Source organism: Hermetia illucens, chromosome 1, assembly GCF_905115235.1.
Source record: "Hermetia illucens chromosome 1, iHerIll2.2.curated.20191125, whole genome shotgun sequence".
NCBI lineage: Eukaryota > Metazoa > Arthropoda > Insecta > Diptera > Stratiomyidae > Hermetia > Hermetia illucens.
This window is the reverse complement of record NC_051849.1, coordinates 20,071,210-20,089,275: the sequence shown is the minus strand read 5'-3', so window position 1 is coordinate 20,089,275 and position 18,066 is coordinate 20,071,210. Positions and strand designations below refer to the sequence as shown.

The window sequence follows — 18,066 nt, the reverse complement described above, 5'->3', positions numbered from 1 at the left end:
TGAGGGAAGGACACCTTAATTTTAAAAATGATGGTATTCGACGGGTTGTCCCTCCGAAGGTTCACGCCAGTTGTAGGACGTTAACCCCCTCCTTGCACCATCTCGAATGGTCTTTCGCAAACCAGTCCTTAGTCGCGTGACAATTGACGAGGTTGGCTTGTATCGACCTCACTAGTTTGTATGGTTCTCCCATCCATATGCAAACATCCACAAACTCTTAACCGTCCTGCGAATTAAGCCACCGATAAAACAGCGTGAGGAACGCACTGGCCCGCCGCGCATTAAATGGTGGCGATTTGGTGAGAAGGAAGAAGAAACGGTCTCACTCATACAATTGCCAACCATTACGACTGTGGAAGAATCATGAAACCAAATGAACGACACGATCCACAAAGCGGCCTCTGCAACCCTCGGGGTCACCAAGCCGGGTAAGCGGTACATCAACCGAGATACTTGACTTTGGAATGATGATGTTGAAATGAAGGTCCGTGAAAAGAAACGCCTCTACCACAAATTTCTCGACGATAAAACACCTGCTAATTGGCAAATTTATAAGAATGCCAACCGGGAAGCAAAGAAAACGGTCGCTGTCACCCGAGCAAACCATCTCAAAAATCTTTACGATAAACTGGACACTCGGGATGGGGAGAGAGATCTTTATCGACTTGCTAAAAGCCGTGATGAACGCACACAGGATATCGAACATTTCTGTTGTGTTAATGATAAGAACGGTACTTTGCTTACCAACCGTCGAGCCGCAATGGATAGATGGCGAGAATACTTCGAGCAGATTTCAACTGAAGAATTTGCTCATCCTCCACTTCCACAATCATTGTCGACATTTGGAGCAGTTCCACCAGTCAGCGCAACTGCAGTCAAGGAGGCAATAAAACAAATGAAATCGGGACCTGACGACATCGCATCTGAGCTCTGGAAAGCGAAGAGCTGGGACCCAACACTGTGGCTCAGTGAATTCTTTAACCGGGTTATTCAGGAAAGAAGAACACCATCTGACTGGCAAAAAAGTACCACTGTTCCAATATGGAAAAAGAAAGGTAGTCCAGCAGAATGTTCAAATTACCGTCCGATCCGGTTACTTTCCCATACCATGAAGATTTTTGAACGCATTCTTGACAACCGTATTCGCGAAATCGTTGAAATAACCGTGAATCAAGCCGGATTTGTCAAGAACTGCGGAACTACTGACGCAATACACGCTGCGCGGTTACTCATTGAGAAACACTGTGAGAAGCATCGCCCTCTTTACATTGCCTTTCTGGATCTAGAGAAAACGTTTGACCGTGTGCCACACGAACTCATCTGGTATGCTCTACGACAGCACTTAGTGCCAGAAGAACTCGTGCGCTGAGTTCAATTGCTCTATCACGATCCGAAAAGTAAAGTTCGAAGTATGGCGGGTGTATCAAAACCGCTTCGTGTCTCTGTTGGTGTTCATCAAGGAAGTGCCCTCTCACCACTCCTCTTTGTCCTTGTTATGGACACCGTCACACGGGATATCCAACGTTCAGCGCCCTACACACTGCTTTATGCAGATGATGTTTTCCTAGCATCTGATAGCAAAAATGATCTCGAGCAACTTGTTCAAAAATGGAATGATCGCCTCATGCAACACGGTCTCAGATTGAATTTAAACAAAACTGAATTTTTGACGACCGATCCCCATGAAACAGGCACAATCACTGTCAGCGGCAGTGATCTGCCCAGAACTGAGCGATTTAAATACCTCGGGTCAACGCTTTCAGCCAATGGAGAACTGCGTTATGAAATTGCTTCACGCATTAACGCAACCTGGATGAAGTGGCGTTCCACAACTGGTGTCCTTTGTGATCGACGTATCAACGAACGTCTCAAATCTAAAATTTACCGCAATGTCGTCCGTCCAGTCGCTCTCTATGGTTCTGAGTGTTGGCCGACCATAAAAGACAATGAACGGCGTCTTGCGGTAATGGAGACGAAGATGCTACGTTGGACTAGTGGCGTCATACGTTTAGATCACATCCGAAATGAGGATATCCGCGATCGTTATGGGGTTGCACCGATCGTGGAAAAGTTGCGAGAGAGGCGTCTTCGATGGTATGGTCACGCAGTTCGTGCAAACGAGAATTCACTTGCCAAGATTGGTCTGAACATCGAAGTCGATGGTAAACGACCAAAAGGTAGACCTAAGCAACGGTGGCTTGATACGCTGGATGGGGATTTGAAAGCCTCGAGATTGCACCCAGTTCAGGCATTCGATAGAGCCAAATGGCGAAGCCGATCACGACGAGCCGACCCCGCTTGTGAACGGGACAAAGGCTGAAGAAAAAGCGGAGGAGGCAAGTTGTGCTACAACTTAGCATTTCGGTGATAAATTACGTTGGGTGACTTGTAGTCGCCTTGTTAGTTGGAAGGTCTCTTTTGCTGTGTAAATAATATTATGGTAATCTAACTTTATTGCACCGCGATCTCACCTCGTAACTCGGCAATCTAAAGGTAGTATCGGATAGTGCAGCTCCACAACACATTTTAAAGATGCTTTTTCGACTTTTCACTTTTTGAATTTTAGATAAAGCTTTGATATAATTTGCATAGTTGCACGTATTTGTTGTGCTGCTACAAAATTCCATATGTACTCTACTGTAGGGAAATTTAACGTCTCATATCAAGGACAGGATGATTTGGTGTATATCCTGCCGATCCGTAATGAACTCGTACTGTTTATCTATGCGTTTGAGACGCTGCTCTCCTTCGTTTTCTCGAGCTGCTTGGCTTCCTCTTCTCCTTTAAAACTCAAAACAGGATGTCTTTTGAAACCTGTGAATGTGGTGACGAAGATCACTTTGAAAATGTTGAGTTACGCTGATTGGTAGTTAGGAAGGATGTACGGATTGTATAGGAGTGAAATGAATGTTTAGTTGTGATACTTGATTGTTGATGGCTCGACGTCGAAATCAAAGAAGTTACTATCAATGTATTTTCATATCCTTCCGAATTATTCTCAGAAATATAAAAACTCTCGACTTTTCCTGCAACACGAAAATTAGAATTTTTAGAAAATTGAAAAAGAATCGTTTTAATATAAATTAAATGCGTTTCTTCCAGTTATTCACATAAAGCCGCATCCGCTAGTCCAGGCTCTGAAAAGAAAGCACCCAATCAACTATTGGGAAAATGTCCAGTCCAGGATCCACAGAAATGCTACATTCACAACTACGCAGGACTCTCTGAAGATTTCTACTACAACGAATCCTTAGACTATGATCAGAATCATGCATTTAAAACCGAGTCTGGAAAAGTATCTGGCTCTGGTGAAACTGACTCAGCTGCAGAAGGTTTGCATCCCATTTCCTTCGGTTTTTCTCGCTAATATTGTTTTATTCTATTTTCTTTTTTTAGAGGATCAATATATTGTCGAATACTCGCTTGAATATGGCCATCTGCGCTTGTCCCCACCTACTAGGAAGAAGTTGAAAATTCCTGTACTTACTGTTGTGTTGAATCCCGATGAGGATAAATGTTTTGGAGATTCGATCAGTCGTTATTTGCTTCGTGAGTTTTTGGGGTAAGTTTTTGATTTTTATAATATAAGGAGTGTGGGTGAGAATTTTGAGTTTGTGATCATTTGACGGAAATGCGTTTTAATCCTGGCTATTTTGGGGGATTTTAAAAAAAGTTGATAAATGTCTCATTCTAGATATGATGATTTATTGATGGCCTCGGTACGGGTAGTTGCTGAACAAGAAGACAATAAAGGATATTTAAGGTAAATTTTCATTGAATATATTTTTTTCTTTAGTTCGTCCTTCGAGGGTTCAATTGTGGATTAGTTATAAATTGGTCATTCGAAAAATCTGCGGAAACTGTTCACCTTATGTCGAATAGAGGGGCGGACCGTACATTCCTACGTGTCCTATTCAGGTTGATGTCAATATCTTGAAAGGTCCCAAAGATTTGCTCATTTTCACCATGCAAGACCTGTAGGAGGTAGTCCTCTCTCTAAAGACCACCAGGGCAGGACGGTATCTCGGCAAAAGTACGCAAATTGGTGTTTCACAATTAGCCAGACCTTCGCCAGACCTTTTCGCTTAGTTATTTATTTATTTAATTTAACGGACAACAAACAGAGTAAACTCCAATTACTTATTGTCCTCAGGAGGAGGAGAAAGCAAAAATTTTATCCTACGTTTAAAACCACTTAAAGTAGAGAAGTTAAAAGGACCAAGGTGGTGTGCGTTGTATTTTCGGCAAAGCCTAGGAATCGTGGAATGGAAGTAGACTTCGAGCTTTCCGAAGGGCATGTTGAAAATGTCTGCGTTACATGTGTTATAAGAGGAAGGACGGCATGTGATGTTGTTAGCGGCGGAGCAGTCTATCAAACCCGAGGAAAGTTCAAAAAATGTGCATAGATCCAGTTAGGATCTACGCTGTTGTAGGAAGGTAAGGTTTAGAAAGCGGAGGCGGAAGGGGTATTCCACACGGGGGAGCTTTTCTTAAAGAAGAGGGAACGGGTGAATTTACGTTCCACATTTTCAAGGGCAAGACAGTCACAATTACGGGAGGGTGACCAGATCACGGAGCAGTACTCGAGGGAATTCCTCACGAGGGAATTGAAGAGACCTAAGGAGGGTTAGATGGAGTCAAAATCAGAGGAGGAGCGAAGTATAAAGCCTGACAATTTTGCTGCTCGATTGGCGACTTCGAGGCAGTGGGGTCAAAGCGGAACTTATTGTCGAAATTGACTCCGAGGTCTCGAGTGGAATTTAAGCAGGATTAGGAATGTCCGTTAAGAGAGTAGGATAAAGAATTAGGCGAGGATTTTAGTGAGTAGCACATAGAGTGACTTTTTCTGATTTTTAACGCTAAACTATTAGTCGGGCACTAACGAACCAAAGTGTCTAAGTTAGATTGAAAAGAAACACAGTCCATAGGCGACGATATAGAGGAAAACAGGGACAAGTAAGGAGGGGGGGCTCGTTAATAAAAAATAGAAATAACAAAGGGCCCAGAATAGATCCCTGTGAGACGCCAGGGGGGAAAGTGCAGCCGTCAAAAGAGACGCGGCAGGATCGGTTGGAAGGGTAAGAAGCAAGCCATAAAACAAGTGGTATAGAAATGCTTAGAGACGAGAGTTTGGATAGAAGTATCTTGTGATTTACAGTGTCGAAGGCTTTAGCAAAGTCAGTGTAAATGGTATGCACTTCCTGCCGTGAATTTAAACACTTGAGGACAAAGTTCATAAAGTCGCGCAAGTTTGACGCAGTAAGATCTACGCTTAACGAAGCCGTGTTGATTACGTGATGGCCAAAGTGGGCGGACAACCAGTCGCTGACATATCTTTCCAGGATTTTGGAACAGGAGGAGAGGAGGGAAATGGGCCGGTAATTCTCGGCAAGCGCACGATCGCCACTTTTGTCTATGGGGATGATGAGAGCCTCTTTCCACAAGCCGGGAAAATGATTCTCTTCAAGGCTTTTGTTGAAAATATGAGATAGGGGAAGAAAGATGGAGTTACCAGTTTTGAGCAAAAAGAGGTTTGGAAGACCATCGTAGCCAGATCCGATATTGGCATCAATTTTGCCAATGAGGTACTCGACAAGGATAGGGGTAAGAAGGGGAACGGTAGGCGATGCGGAGCAGGCTACATCCACTATCGGGTGGGATTCGGAGGAGGGGGAACATAGACTGAGAAAAAATTGCGGCAAAGTAAATCACAAGATAGTTGGGGGGAGTTAGCTGAGGAGCCGGAGAGGAGGATAACTAGGCAGGACAGCGGGAGTTGCGAATGTGGGACAAGAAAGGTTTGAGGTTTCCGCGCTTTAGTGAGTCTTCCACACTGGTCTAATATTCGTTTCTGGACTTGCGTATCAAGGATTTGACCGAGAAACGTAGAGATTTAAAAAAACTAAGTCAGCATAGGTTCTAGAAGACAGGAACTTCTTCCTCGCAGTCTGTTTTTGACGTAGTTTTTTGTGGACTTCAGTGGTGAACCAGACGGGGTAAGAGCGTAAGCACTTAGGAGAGGAGGGAACGTAACAAGGAAGAAGATAAGATAAAATGGTATAGAAGGTGTTGAGTGCTTGGTCATACGTAAATGGAGAGAGGAGGGGGACCCAGTTGATTGCCACCAGGGCTGAGTTCAGATCTTCGAAGTTCGCCTTACGAAAGTTGAACTTGGTAGGCTTGCGAGCGACAGGAGAGTGAAGTCAGAGAGTTAGAGAGGACAAGGTCAAGAGTGTGATCTAAGTGGGAAGGGTGGGTGGAGTTATTAGGGAGGGAGGAAAGCCAGGAGTAATCGGCCACGAGAGCATGGGAAGATTAAAGTCGACACAGAGGCTGAAAAAGTGAGGGAAACAAAGCGATTAGGACCTTTGATAATCTGTCGAAGAAATCCTCCTACAGAGTAGGCAGGCTGAAAATATACACACGATGTGATAAAGGGGCATACGTTTGGCAAAATAACTCGTATGGAGACAGAATCGTAGGTGGAGGAGGAAAAAATGATTTCGGCACGGAGAGGGGACTTAGCAGCTATTAGGACACCTCCGCCAGTTGTCTTGCCAAGCGCAACGCAGTCTCTGTCACAACGAAAGACAGGGTAACTTTCGAGGTGCCGAGAATCTAAAATCCTGTCGTCCAGCCAGGTTTCAGAAATGCAGATGACATGATGTTGGAATGCTAAGGCAGACGGTTTGAAATCCGACAGCTTGGTCCTTAGACACCTTACATTTTGAGAAAAGAGTGTATAGTTGTCGGAAAAATTTAATTTCGGCGAGGCAGGCGGGCGGGTCGGAAATTTTCACGAAGCTTAATCCTCTGATAAGGCTCGACGAAGACCCCCTGTGACCTGCTTCCGATACTGTTCCACAGCCTGCTGTGATGGCGATCGCTCTAGTGACCCTCGTGAATCTTTTTGGCAAGAAACACAAGACCACCTACAGTATAAGAGAGGCCTCAAAAGAAATAGTTGCTCATGAGGAACGACATCATACGTTGATTGAGTGGCAACCCTCTCGGACCGGCGCGGCCACTTGACTTTCTGTTCTGCAATGGGGTGATGGGTAATTCCCATTACATTTTTTTTCTTCTGGAAGCTGAAATGGAATCTGTCATGGACTCTATGCAGACGCAGCGGAGGTCTGGACAACATTGTCTGAAAGATACCAAGGAGCTCTTACAAATGGGCTTTGGTATACATTTATTCGGAATCCTCCTCTCGAACTCGACTTCCGTTGACGAAAGCGTTTTCCTGATTTGCTGGAGAGTGGATGATTTACTGGACTATGCCCTCTGTACTTTCACACTCTACTATGTAACCCTTCCGACAATTTCTGACGAAGTTGGAATTCGTTTTTGATAATTTACCTAATTTGCATGTTGACTTGAAGCACCACAATGACATTAGAATAAAAGCTGCCTAATAAGGGATCAATTTTTTTATGGAGTTTCTAACCAAAAATTAAGTAAATTATTCACCAAATTCCAAATATATCTATTTTTTCTGTGCAACTCCCAATACCAATACCAATGTGTTGCTAAGGTTACCTTCCACAGAAAAAGAATGAAATGAAAGAAGAAAGTTAATGATTATTTCATTTTTGTGGCACTTAAATCTAATTGACAAACTTGTAGCGATGTTTGAGTAGTAGATGAAATTGATTTATACGAAGAAGTGACTTCCTTGGCTTGTGGCTCTGTTGGGATTGTGGCAGTAATATAGATGTTTGCGGTGGTAAGTTCATCGGTTGTTTTAATTCTGTAAAAACTCAACTGATTCAAAGTCTCCGAACCCCCTCCGAATATCCTCCGACCAGAAGTTGGTAGAATATTTGATCGGTGTGGAACTCCATTCACGACTAGAGTTTATTTTCGATATTTCAAGTAGGTTGTGCGTTGGACGCGTTTTCCATCTCAGTAGTATTCCGATTGGCATTGGTTCAGTAACGAAAGGTTGGCTCCGAGAAAGAGATCGATCGTTTGTGACTGGGTTCTTTTCGGTGTATTCGAGAAATCGCCCTCGAGCATCGAGTTGATGTTCGAAGAATTGCATTAGAGTTTGTCTTTTTAAACCAATCATGTTGAACTAGATGGACGGTCCCTTAGAGTTCAGGCTAATCGATTGCGCTATCAAAGAATGGTTCAGTCTTTGTTTCATGCGATGCTCCACGATCTTCGGTGGTACGAAGAATTGTGTACTGTCAACCCATCGTTTGGCATTAGAGCTGTTTTACAAAGAAATCCAAAAATATTTAATGCAATTATGGAAGTGGCGAATGTGTGTGTGTGTGTTTGTGGTGCTCCGGGTTAGAACTTCGGTTCGTCATGGATGCTTATGTTCGTCTTTGTGCTATTTCGGTGTTGCAGGTCTTTTGTCTGTAAGTCATGATAATGAAACGAAAGCATTGAAATCTGGGACTTTGTGAGTTAGGAAAAATTGTGCCTCCTGCAAGGGAAGTTTGTGATAGACAATTTTGATTGCACTTTCGCTATCTGCGGAGCTATTTCTTTTCTTACGGCGATTTGTTTGAGAGCAGATTGATCTCGCTCTTGTTGAACGACTAGTGTAGACGGGTTGTGAAGATTTGAGTGTTGAGGTTGGTGACTAGATGAAGACAGTTGCGGCAATAAAAAAAATAAAAGAAATAAATGGCCTAATCGCGCACGTTTTCCTCCACTAACTAACGTGGATACCGCGATCGAGGAGGGAAAATCCACGACAGATAGCCCCTGAAGGAGCTGCTTTGTAATTCGTTTGTCCACATTAAAAGCTAAAATATCGAAGTTTCTCTCGCGTGAGTCATGAAATAATTTAGAATGAATGATGTTTAGTCTATTAAAATTCCGGTATTAAAAATGTTATTGATAAGGCCAAAGCTCTTATTGTACAAGACCATGACCTTGCCAGTCCTCATTCCTTCTTTGGAAACTTGCTTATGAGAAACAAAATTGTGAACTCGTAACCACGTTCGAGAGGAAAATTCTCCGGAGAATCTTCGGTCCCTCTCATGAGGATGGATTATTCCATCTGTATAACGGTGGACTGTGGATAAAATCAAGCTTAACGGGTGCAGTAGACAGTTCACTTGGTCTAGATGGACGACGAGGCCCATACACGACAGGGCTTTATCTGAGATCTATGGTCGGAGAGGCAAAAGTTCAGAGCAAAACTATCCTGGGTAATTGGCGAATATTGACCCTACAGTTCTGCCGAGAAATATATAGGAGGTTAGACAATTAAGTAATGAGACAGATTCCATAAAAACCGTATATTTAAAAATTATTCTACAACTCTGCCATTTCCTTCAAAGTAGTCCCCTTGGTCAGCTATACAGCGATTCCAGCGCGTTTTCCACTCTTCGTAATATTTCTGGAACGCTTCGATGGGGATGTCCGCGAGTATCCTCGTCACGGCCGCTTGGATGTGTGTAGTTGACTCAAAATGGGTTCCTTTAACCACCGACTTTGTTTTACGGAGCAATAAAAAGTCACAGGGTGGCATATCATATCCATCAAGCAGCGTGGGATCGTTCTCCACTTCTTCCAAACATTCTTCTGCGATGGTCATTCGATGCTGCTTTTGCTCCTTAGAAAGGTTCTTTGCAACCATCTTCACGCACAACTTTTTCATCCCGAAATCGTCTATTACAGTTTGTCTGACTGTTTCACGGTTCATACCCAGTTTCGAGGCCAATATTCGAATTGCTAAACGCCGATCTTGAAGGATTAGGACGCGCACACGCTGCTCATTCGCGTCAGTCCGCACTTCGACTGGTCCCCCGTTTCTCGTCTTCCACGCTTTTACGCCCCTCCTTAAACTCTTTATGCCATCGAAACATCTGGGCACGACTAAGAGCACTATCACCATACACTTTTACAATTTTAGCGTATGTTTCCGAAGCTATTTCGACCAATCTGGTGCAAAATTTTATCGCGACGCGTTGCTCTAGATTTCGTTTCTCCATTTTCGTGACGAGCACCACCAACACACGTTTACTCAACACGACACAGCAAGCGAGCTAAACAAGCTAGAGCGGTGGTGAATATATAAATGGAGAGGGGAAGGATGCTGGAGAAGGGGAAGGGGATTTGAAGGTTGCACCAGCAATAAAATCAGTCTCATTACTTAATTGTCTAACCTCGTACAGCTCAACTCAACAGGCTGCCCGTTGGACATTTCCTCTTCTCTTGCGCGACTACAAAAAAAAATCACCTGTCTTGTTTCCAACGGTGACTTAGTTCTTAGCCGATGGAAACCGCGAGTGAGAACTTATCCAAAGAAATTAAAAATTTCGACACAAGAAAATAACGGTTCGACCGAAAGACTGGGATTTAGCCGCGAATGAGGGAAATCAACGACGGATCACATCCTCATCGGAAATACCGACCACCAGCCCTTGATGAGATTGAGGCACCGTCTATATATACTCTCTTCTTTTCCAGTTGTGCGATTTTTGGCCAAAGCTCTAAGAAAACAACCGATTTTTTTTGCTCGAACTTTAAAAAAAAATTGCAGAAAAGGCATAAAGGCAAATTTTAAACCGAACACTTTTCATGCATAATCTCCTAAAAGAGAACTTTTAATTTAATGCCGTTACCGCCGTTGTCCAAATCGAGATATTTCGAATCAGTTTCGGATCGATTCACTGCACCACCTACCACGATCGTTTTCCTCACAAAATCCTGCAATTGGATCCGTCACGCTCATACACTTCGAACGTAATATCTCAAACCTCATATGTGAGAAAGATTGTCGTTGTCAGACTTTATTTATAAAATTTGAAAATGGAGTATTGGAAGTGCATTTTATAGGAGTTTTTATACTGCCGGTAATATTTGAACAAGAAACGAATTTACAGAATGCAATTTGCCAAGCCAATCCTCTTGCGACGTCTCAAGCATTCCGCCTAAGCCATGGATCATTACAGACCCTCGCCGGAAAGTCTATAAGGGCAATATCTGTGGGGACGTCTCTCACAAAGTAGTCCTTGCTTTTAGCGTAGCGTTGGCCTATGCCAGAACGCCAATAATTTGTTGGCAGTAATAAATTGGAAGATCTTAGCTCGAGATCAGGTTGTCAGAAACTTTCGATTGCGATGGGCCCAACACTGGTTGCGCTACTGTCGATAATCTAGGTCTAAATTCTTTATTCTAAATGAAGCGGCTCACACTTTGTTTTTTTCTTATAGAAACGTCGTAACCGGAGAGCACTATCGTTTCGTGTCCATGTGGTGGGCACCGTGGAGTTCCTATCCAGCAGCATTTTGCGTGATGATTCTTTTTGTGAGTACTATTTGTGTTTAAGGTTATATTCCTCAGGTAAAATTGGATATTTTTACTCCATTTTCAGACCGTCTCTATATCCATGTTGCTCAGATATTCTCATCATCAAATATTTGTTTTCATTGGTAATATATCTGTATTTACTTTGGAAATCGTTTTCTCAAATCATTTTAAATTTTACCTTACAGTTGACCTTTTGCAAATGTTGGAGTTTAATGTGTCGGCCAGATTCCCATTTGCCCCACTATTGACGGTTATTTTGGCGTTAGTCGGTAAGTGGCTGATTTTATTTGGAACTTAATTTTTAAGCTTTATCCAAACTACAATTTGTTTCGACGTATATATATATTTTGGGAGCGACATACTCCCTTATCCAGTACGAAAGCTACCAAGAATAATTACGATTACAGGACGCTTCCTAATAAATTCCGCAAGGTGGATAATCTACTTGAACTTATAACTTCCAGTCGAAACTTTTTTATCCAATTCCTGATGTTGTTGAATAGGTAGGAATATAGTATACTTATCCCGCTCGAGGTGACATCCTTATGCTGCGAAAATAGTGTTGTATGGGCATTCCTATTGTGTTGCTCTATTTTCCTTACGATTACCTTCTCAATATCCTGCGGATTATACCCGTTATTAATAGCAGTGTCAACAACGTGCTGTCGTTTCTTATTGAAACCGTATTTCGAAAGAGAGTATGTGATCAGCCGGTAAATTATGCAATTATAGCCGGTCATTTTCTGGCAAAATGTGTGGTGCGAAGTAGCTGGTATATTTCGAACTCAAGCTTCCCGCTAGAGTCGATGATATTCAGGTCTAGGAAGGGCAGAGCACCATCCTTTTCTGCCTCTAGTGTAAACTCGATTTTATGATGAATCTTGTTTATGGAGGAGATGGCCCTATCGATATCATCTCTTCTAACAATCGCAAATACGTCATCTACATACCTAAACCATACTTTAGGCATTATTCTTCGCGACTCAATTTCTTATTCGATTGATGTCATGTACCTTCCAGTGAGTAACGGCGAGAGAGGTTTCCCCATCGCTACTCCTGAAGTGGTTGTAGAATTTATTCCGAAACGTAAAATAGTTTTGGTGCAGGCAGAGCCTGACAAGGTTTGCATAAATTCGAACTTTTATTTTCCATCCCGGGTCAGATCCAAACTGGCTCAGGAATCTTTCGAGTGCGAAAATTGATCCCTTCACTGGCGTATTGAGATACAATGCCTTCATATCGAATGATACCATCACCTCGTCTTCACCCATCCTCTCAATGCGTTGCAGTTTCTGTATTAGTTTGTGACAGTTAGTCACCGAATACTTACTGCTCGTCGTCCCAAGGGCCTGGCATTCATTCATCAACCACCTGGCGATGTTGCACTTCGGTGAAATCGGCAATGATTTCTCGCATCTTGTCCCCTCCTTGTGGATTTTCGATTGACATCTGATTTACGGAAGCGCAGGATTTAGCATTCGGAGTCGCCCAATGGTCGGGAATACAATCCTAGCCTCCTTCAGCGCTCGATCGACCCTTTTGATAGATTCTGGTAGCGGATTGCTTCCCAATTTGAAGAAGTTTCGATCCTCCAGTTTTGCAACGACAACCTGGTCATACTTCGTTTTGTCCATAACGACGACGTTATTCCGTTTGTCCGCCTTGAGATAATATAGCGGTCTATCACGAAGTGCACGTATTGTTTTTAAATCGTGTTTACAAATCTTTGCGGGCGCGTTATTACGAATGATTTTGCTTATATCCGAACGAATTTCATCCTTAGTGGCGTTATCCAAGAATTGTATACCCGCCTCGATGTTGACCACGGTTTCGACGACAACCTTAATTGGTGGTACCTGGACTAAAGGATTAAACAAAAATCTAATATTTTGTTTGTAAGATTGAAAGGTAAATAAGGAAGGGTTCGTCCCATTTTGGAAAAAAACAATGATACTCGCTTATGCGTATGTATTATAGCGGCGAGTTATCTCATTGATAATGTGTTTATTATAAGATAGTTCTCTATAGGCATGGGCTGAGGAAAAGATTTGATATTGATAACTGGTACCCATAACAAACGAGACAAAGTTTATAAGGAACGGGAATAGTCAAAAATATTCATCTCTATTACTTTGAAGGACTGAAATTCAAAAAATGTCTCTTGTCTTGCTAAACTGATACAATACATTTATTCATACATATTAGTAACTGCGGGGTTCATTTGAAACTGATACATCTGTGGTCTTTCGGGAAGGTGCTTGTAACGAGCAAGTATTTGTAATGACTTAAATAATTGGTCGTGGATTCGGGCCGCAAGTTGGGCACCATTTTTAATAACTTCCGGAATCTATTCGCTCCAAATTTTTAGACTGCGATGGGTACTGTGATGTGACCTTCCACGCCAAGTGCTTGGGTATTCCCTCTGCGTTTATAGATATTCGGGCTAAATTTTCCCCTAACGTTACCTATCGTTGTAACGCCTGCTGCGGTACCACGCTATCGGATGCAATTCAGCTGCTGCATCAACACACGGCGACTTTAGCGTCGAGTCAAATTGTAGTTTCAAAATCGCCGACAATTCTGCCCCTGCAAGCTGCTGCTTTATCGAGCACCAGCGTAGTCTCAGCTCCTGAGATGCCGCTGACTGGCTCTGCTTATACCTCGCCGGCGACTGCAGCCAACAAAACTGGCGCCATACCTAAGTCGCCCCGGTCGACTAATTCTAATTCTCTGCCTCTATCTGCCTCGCTCTATTCCAGTGTGTCCATAAAAGATGGTATCAACCCGATGACGTCCGCTAGCCTACTGAAAAATCCTCCATCCGAGGGACAAGTTCCCTACGCAACATCGGATGCGCTACGAAGTTCTGACGTTTATACTACAGTCGCTACATTAGCACCACCGCACGTTTCCTCTTGTGTATCATCGACGCCCGCCACCGCTGAACCGCAGGCCCTTTCGACCTCATGTCGTCCGAGCGGCCCCCAATTGAACGTCGCCTCGCCACCGAAACAGCTGTTCGTGTCAAGACTAGCGTACTCCACTACGCCCGACGAAATTCTGGCTTATATCAGAAGCAAAAGCAACTCAACTTTGTCACCTCTTTCCTGTGTGAAGCTGACGAAGGATGGCTCTCCTGACCGAGTGATAGCTTCCTTCAAAGTGACATATCCCCATGACTTCGATGCTATCATCCAATCCTCCTTTTGGCCACAGGGGGTCTTCGTTAAGCCTTATCAGAGGTCTAAAATTCGTGAAAATTTCCGGCCAGCCCGCCTGCCTCGCCGAACTTGAATGATTCCAATAACTATACGCTATTTTATCAAAATGTAAGGGGTCTAAGGACCAAGCTGTCGGATTTCAAACTGTCTGCCTTAACATTCCAACATCATGTCATCTGCATTTCTGAAACCTGGCTGGATGACAGGATTTTAGATTCTGAGCTCCTTGAAGATTACTCTGTCTTTCGTTGTGACAGAGACGTTGCGCTTGGCAAGACAACTGGCGGAGGTGCCCTAATAGCTGTTAAGTCCCCTCTCCGTGCCGAAATCACCTTTTCCTCCTCCTCCTCCTCCTACGATTCTGTTACCATACGTGTCCTTCCGCCAAACGTATGTCCCTTTATCATATCGTGTGTATATTTTCCCTGCCTAAGCCCGCCTTCTCTGTACGAGGATTTCATCGACAGATTATCAGAGGCCCTAACCGTTTTGTTTCCCTCACTTCCTTTCATCCTCTGTGGTGACTTTAATCTTTCTATGCTCTCCTGGCCCGTTACTCCTGGCCTTCCCTCCCTCCCTAATAACTCGACCCACCCTTCCCTTCCTCTATCCACTTTCATGTACACCTGTGGGGCCCTCCAATTTAATCTTTCTAGAAACCGCTTAGATCGCACTCTTGACCTTGTCCTCTCTAACCTTCTTGTACGTTATCTTTCCCAATCCCTTCATGCTCCGTCTTACGTTGCCCCTGACGCCCATCATCCTGCTCTCGAGTTCGATGTTCAGATATCCCGACTCCACTCTCCTGTCGCTCGCAAGCCTATCAAGTTCAACTTTCGTAAGGCGAACTTCGAAGGTCTGAACTCAGCCCTGGCGTCAATCAACTGGGTCCCCCTGCTCTCTCCATTTACATGTGACCAAGCAATCAACACTTTCTATACCATTTTATCTGATCTTCTTCCTTGTTACGTTCCCTCCTCTCCTAAGTGCTTACGCTCTTACCCCGTCTGGTTCGCCACTGAAATTCACAAAAAACTACGTCAAAAACGGACTGCGAGGGAGAAGTTCCTGTCTTCTAGAAACGTTGCTGACTTAGTTTTTTTCAAATCCCTTCGTTCCACGGTCAAATCTTTAATACGTAAGTCCAGACACGAATATTTGTCCAGCGTGGAAGATTCATTAAAGCGCGGAAATCTGAAACCTTTCTTGTCCCACATTCGCAACTCCCGCTGCCCTGTCCAGTTATCCCCTCCGTCCATTAAATTCTCTGGCTTCTCAGCTAACTGCCCCCAACGATCTTGTGATTTACTCTGCCGCTACTTTTCGTCAGTCTATGTTCCTCCCCCTTCCTCCGAATCCCTCCCGATAGTAGATGTAGCCTGCCCATACCATTCCCCTTCTTACCCCTATCCTTGTCAAATACCTCATTGGCGAACTTGATGCGAAGGTCGGACCTGGCTACGATGGTCTTTCAAACCTCTTTTTGCTCAAAACTGGTAAGTCCATCTCCCTTCCCCTATCTCTTATTTTCAACAAAAGCCTTGAAGAGAATCATTTTCCCAGCTTGTGGAAAGAGGCTCTCATTATTCCCATTCACAAAAGTGGCGATCGTTCGCTTGCCGAGAATTACCGTCCCATTTCCCTCCTCTCCTCCTGTTCCAAAATCCTGGAAAGATATGTCAGCGACTGGTTGTCCGCCCACTTTGGCCATCACATAGTGAAAGAACAACACGGCTTCGTTAAGCGTAGGTCCACTGCGTCAAACTTGCGCGACTTTATGAACTTTGTCCTCAAGTGTTTAAATTCACGGCAGGAAGTGCATGCCATTTACACTGACTTTGCTAAAGCCTTCGACCCTGTAAATCACAAGATACTTCTATCCAAACTCTCGTCCCTAAACGTTCCCATACCACTTGCTTTATGACTTGCCTCTTACCTTTCCAACCGATCCTGCCGCGTCTCTTTTGACGGCTGTACTTCCCGCTCCTTCTCCCCCTCTTCTGGCGTCCCACAGGGGTCTATTCTGGGTCCTTTGCTATTTTTATTTTTTATTAACGACCTTCCTCCCGTCCTTACTTGTCCCTGTTTGCTCTATGCAGACGACCTTAAGCTGTTTTCCGCTATATCGTCGCCTATAGACTGTGTTTCTCTTCAGAATAACCTGGACACTCTGGTTCGTTGGTGCTCGACTAATGGTTTAGCGCTAAACGTCAGAAAGTGTCATTCTATGTGCTACTCCCTAAAATCCTCACCTACTTCTTTTTCCTAATCGCTTGACGGACATTCCTTATCCTGCTTAAATTCCACCCAAGACCTCGGAGTCACTTTCGACAATAAGCTCCGTTTTGACACCCATTGCCTCGATGTCATCAATCGAGCAGCAAAATTGTCAGGCTTTATTCTTCGCTCCTCCTCTGATTTTGACTCCATCCAACCCTCCTTAGCTCTCTTCAATTCCCTTGTGAGGAATACCCTCGAGTATTGCTCCGTGATCTGGTCACCCACTCGTAACTGTGATTGTCTTACCCTTGAAAATGTGCAACGTAAATTCACTCGTTCTCTCTTCTTTAAGAAAAGCTTCCCTCGTGTGGATTACCCTTCCCGCCTCCGCTTTCTAAACCTTCTTTTCCTACAACAGCGTATATCCTATCTGGATTTATGCACATTCTTTAAACTTTCCTCGGGCCTGATGGACTGCTCCGCCGCTGACGAGATCACCTGCCGTCCTGCGTCTTATAACACACGTAACGCAGATATTTTCAACGTGCCCTTCGCGGAGCTCGAAGTCTATTTTCATTCCCCGATTGCCAGGCTTTGCCGAAATTATAATGCAAAACAGCTTAGTCCTTTTAACTTCCCTACTTTAAGTAGTTTTAAACGTAGGATAAGTTTTTTGCTTTCTCCTCCTCCTCCTGAGGACAATAATTAATTGGAATTCTCTCTGTTTGTTGTCCGTTAATTAAATAAATAAATAAATAAATAAACTTAGATCATTCGCTCGCTTCTTCGGTACTATACGTCTTCAAGACTCTTCCAAGATATACAGATTGATCAGCATCTTCGATGCTCTGTCCATTAATACAAATAAAAAGAGTACGATCACTCTTCCGACTGAGAACCTTGGGTTTTCGATGCTTTAGTCCGACGCTTGTGTGCCGCTATGATAATAGCAATTAGTTTTTCCAGAATGGTCTTTTTGCGTAGAGCACTTCAGATACACTGCCTGTTGACGTTGTCTAAGGCCTTCCCGAAAGCGATGAAGAGCAGGTGAACCTCTTTCGTTAACTCAAATTCCCTGCAGTTTTCCAATATGAGCCGCAGAGTGTCGATGTGGTCAATGCAGAAGGATTCAAAGTGGAAATTAGCCTGCTGTCTGTTGATCAAGCTTTAGTAATGTTCCTTGATGCATCCCAGAATCATTTTAGCTATTCTTAAATGATCATTGTGGTTTTCCGATTTCTTGTACTTCAGTTACTGAAAAAATAAGTCCGGAAATCGGAAGGTTGGTGCTTTAGGTATGAAAGATTTTGTTGATTTTTTAGGTAATAATATTCGGTTACATGAT

General features: G+C 43.6%; 1 protein-coding gene across 2 annotated transcripts in view; it reads left to right on the top strand.

Moving 5' to 3' along the window:
- Positions 1-18,066, top strand: part of LOC119653021 (membralin) — a 251,628-nt gene that overhangs the window by 12,854 nt on the left and 220,708 nt on the right. For both annotated transcript variants that reach the window (XM_038057468.1, XM_038057464.1), the window contains 6 exons: positions 3,103-3,332; positions 3,397-3,562; positions 3,695-3,763; positions 11,184-11,277; positions 11,345-11,402; positions 11,466-11,549. In XM_038057468.1, coding sequence (XP_037913396.1) covers positions 3,103-3,332; positions 3,397-3,562; positions 3,695-3,763; positions 11,184-11,277; positions 11,345-11,402; positions 11,466-11,549 — 701 coding nt within the window. The remainder of the gene's footprint in view (positions 1-3,102; positions 3,333-3,396; positions 3,563-3,694; positions 3,764-11,183; positions 11,278-11,344; positions 11,403-11,465; positions 11,550-18,066) is intronic.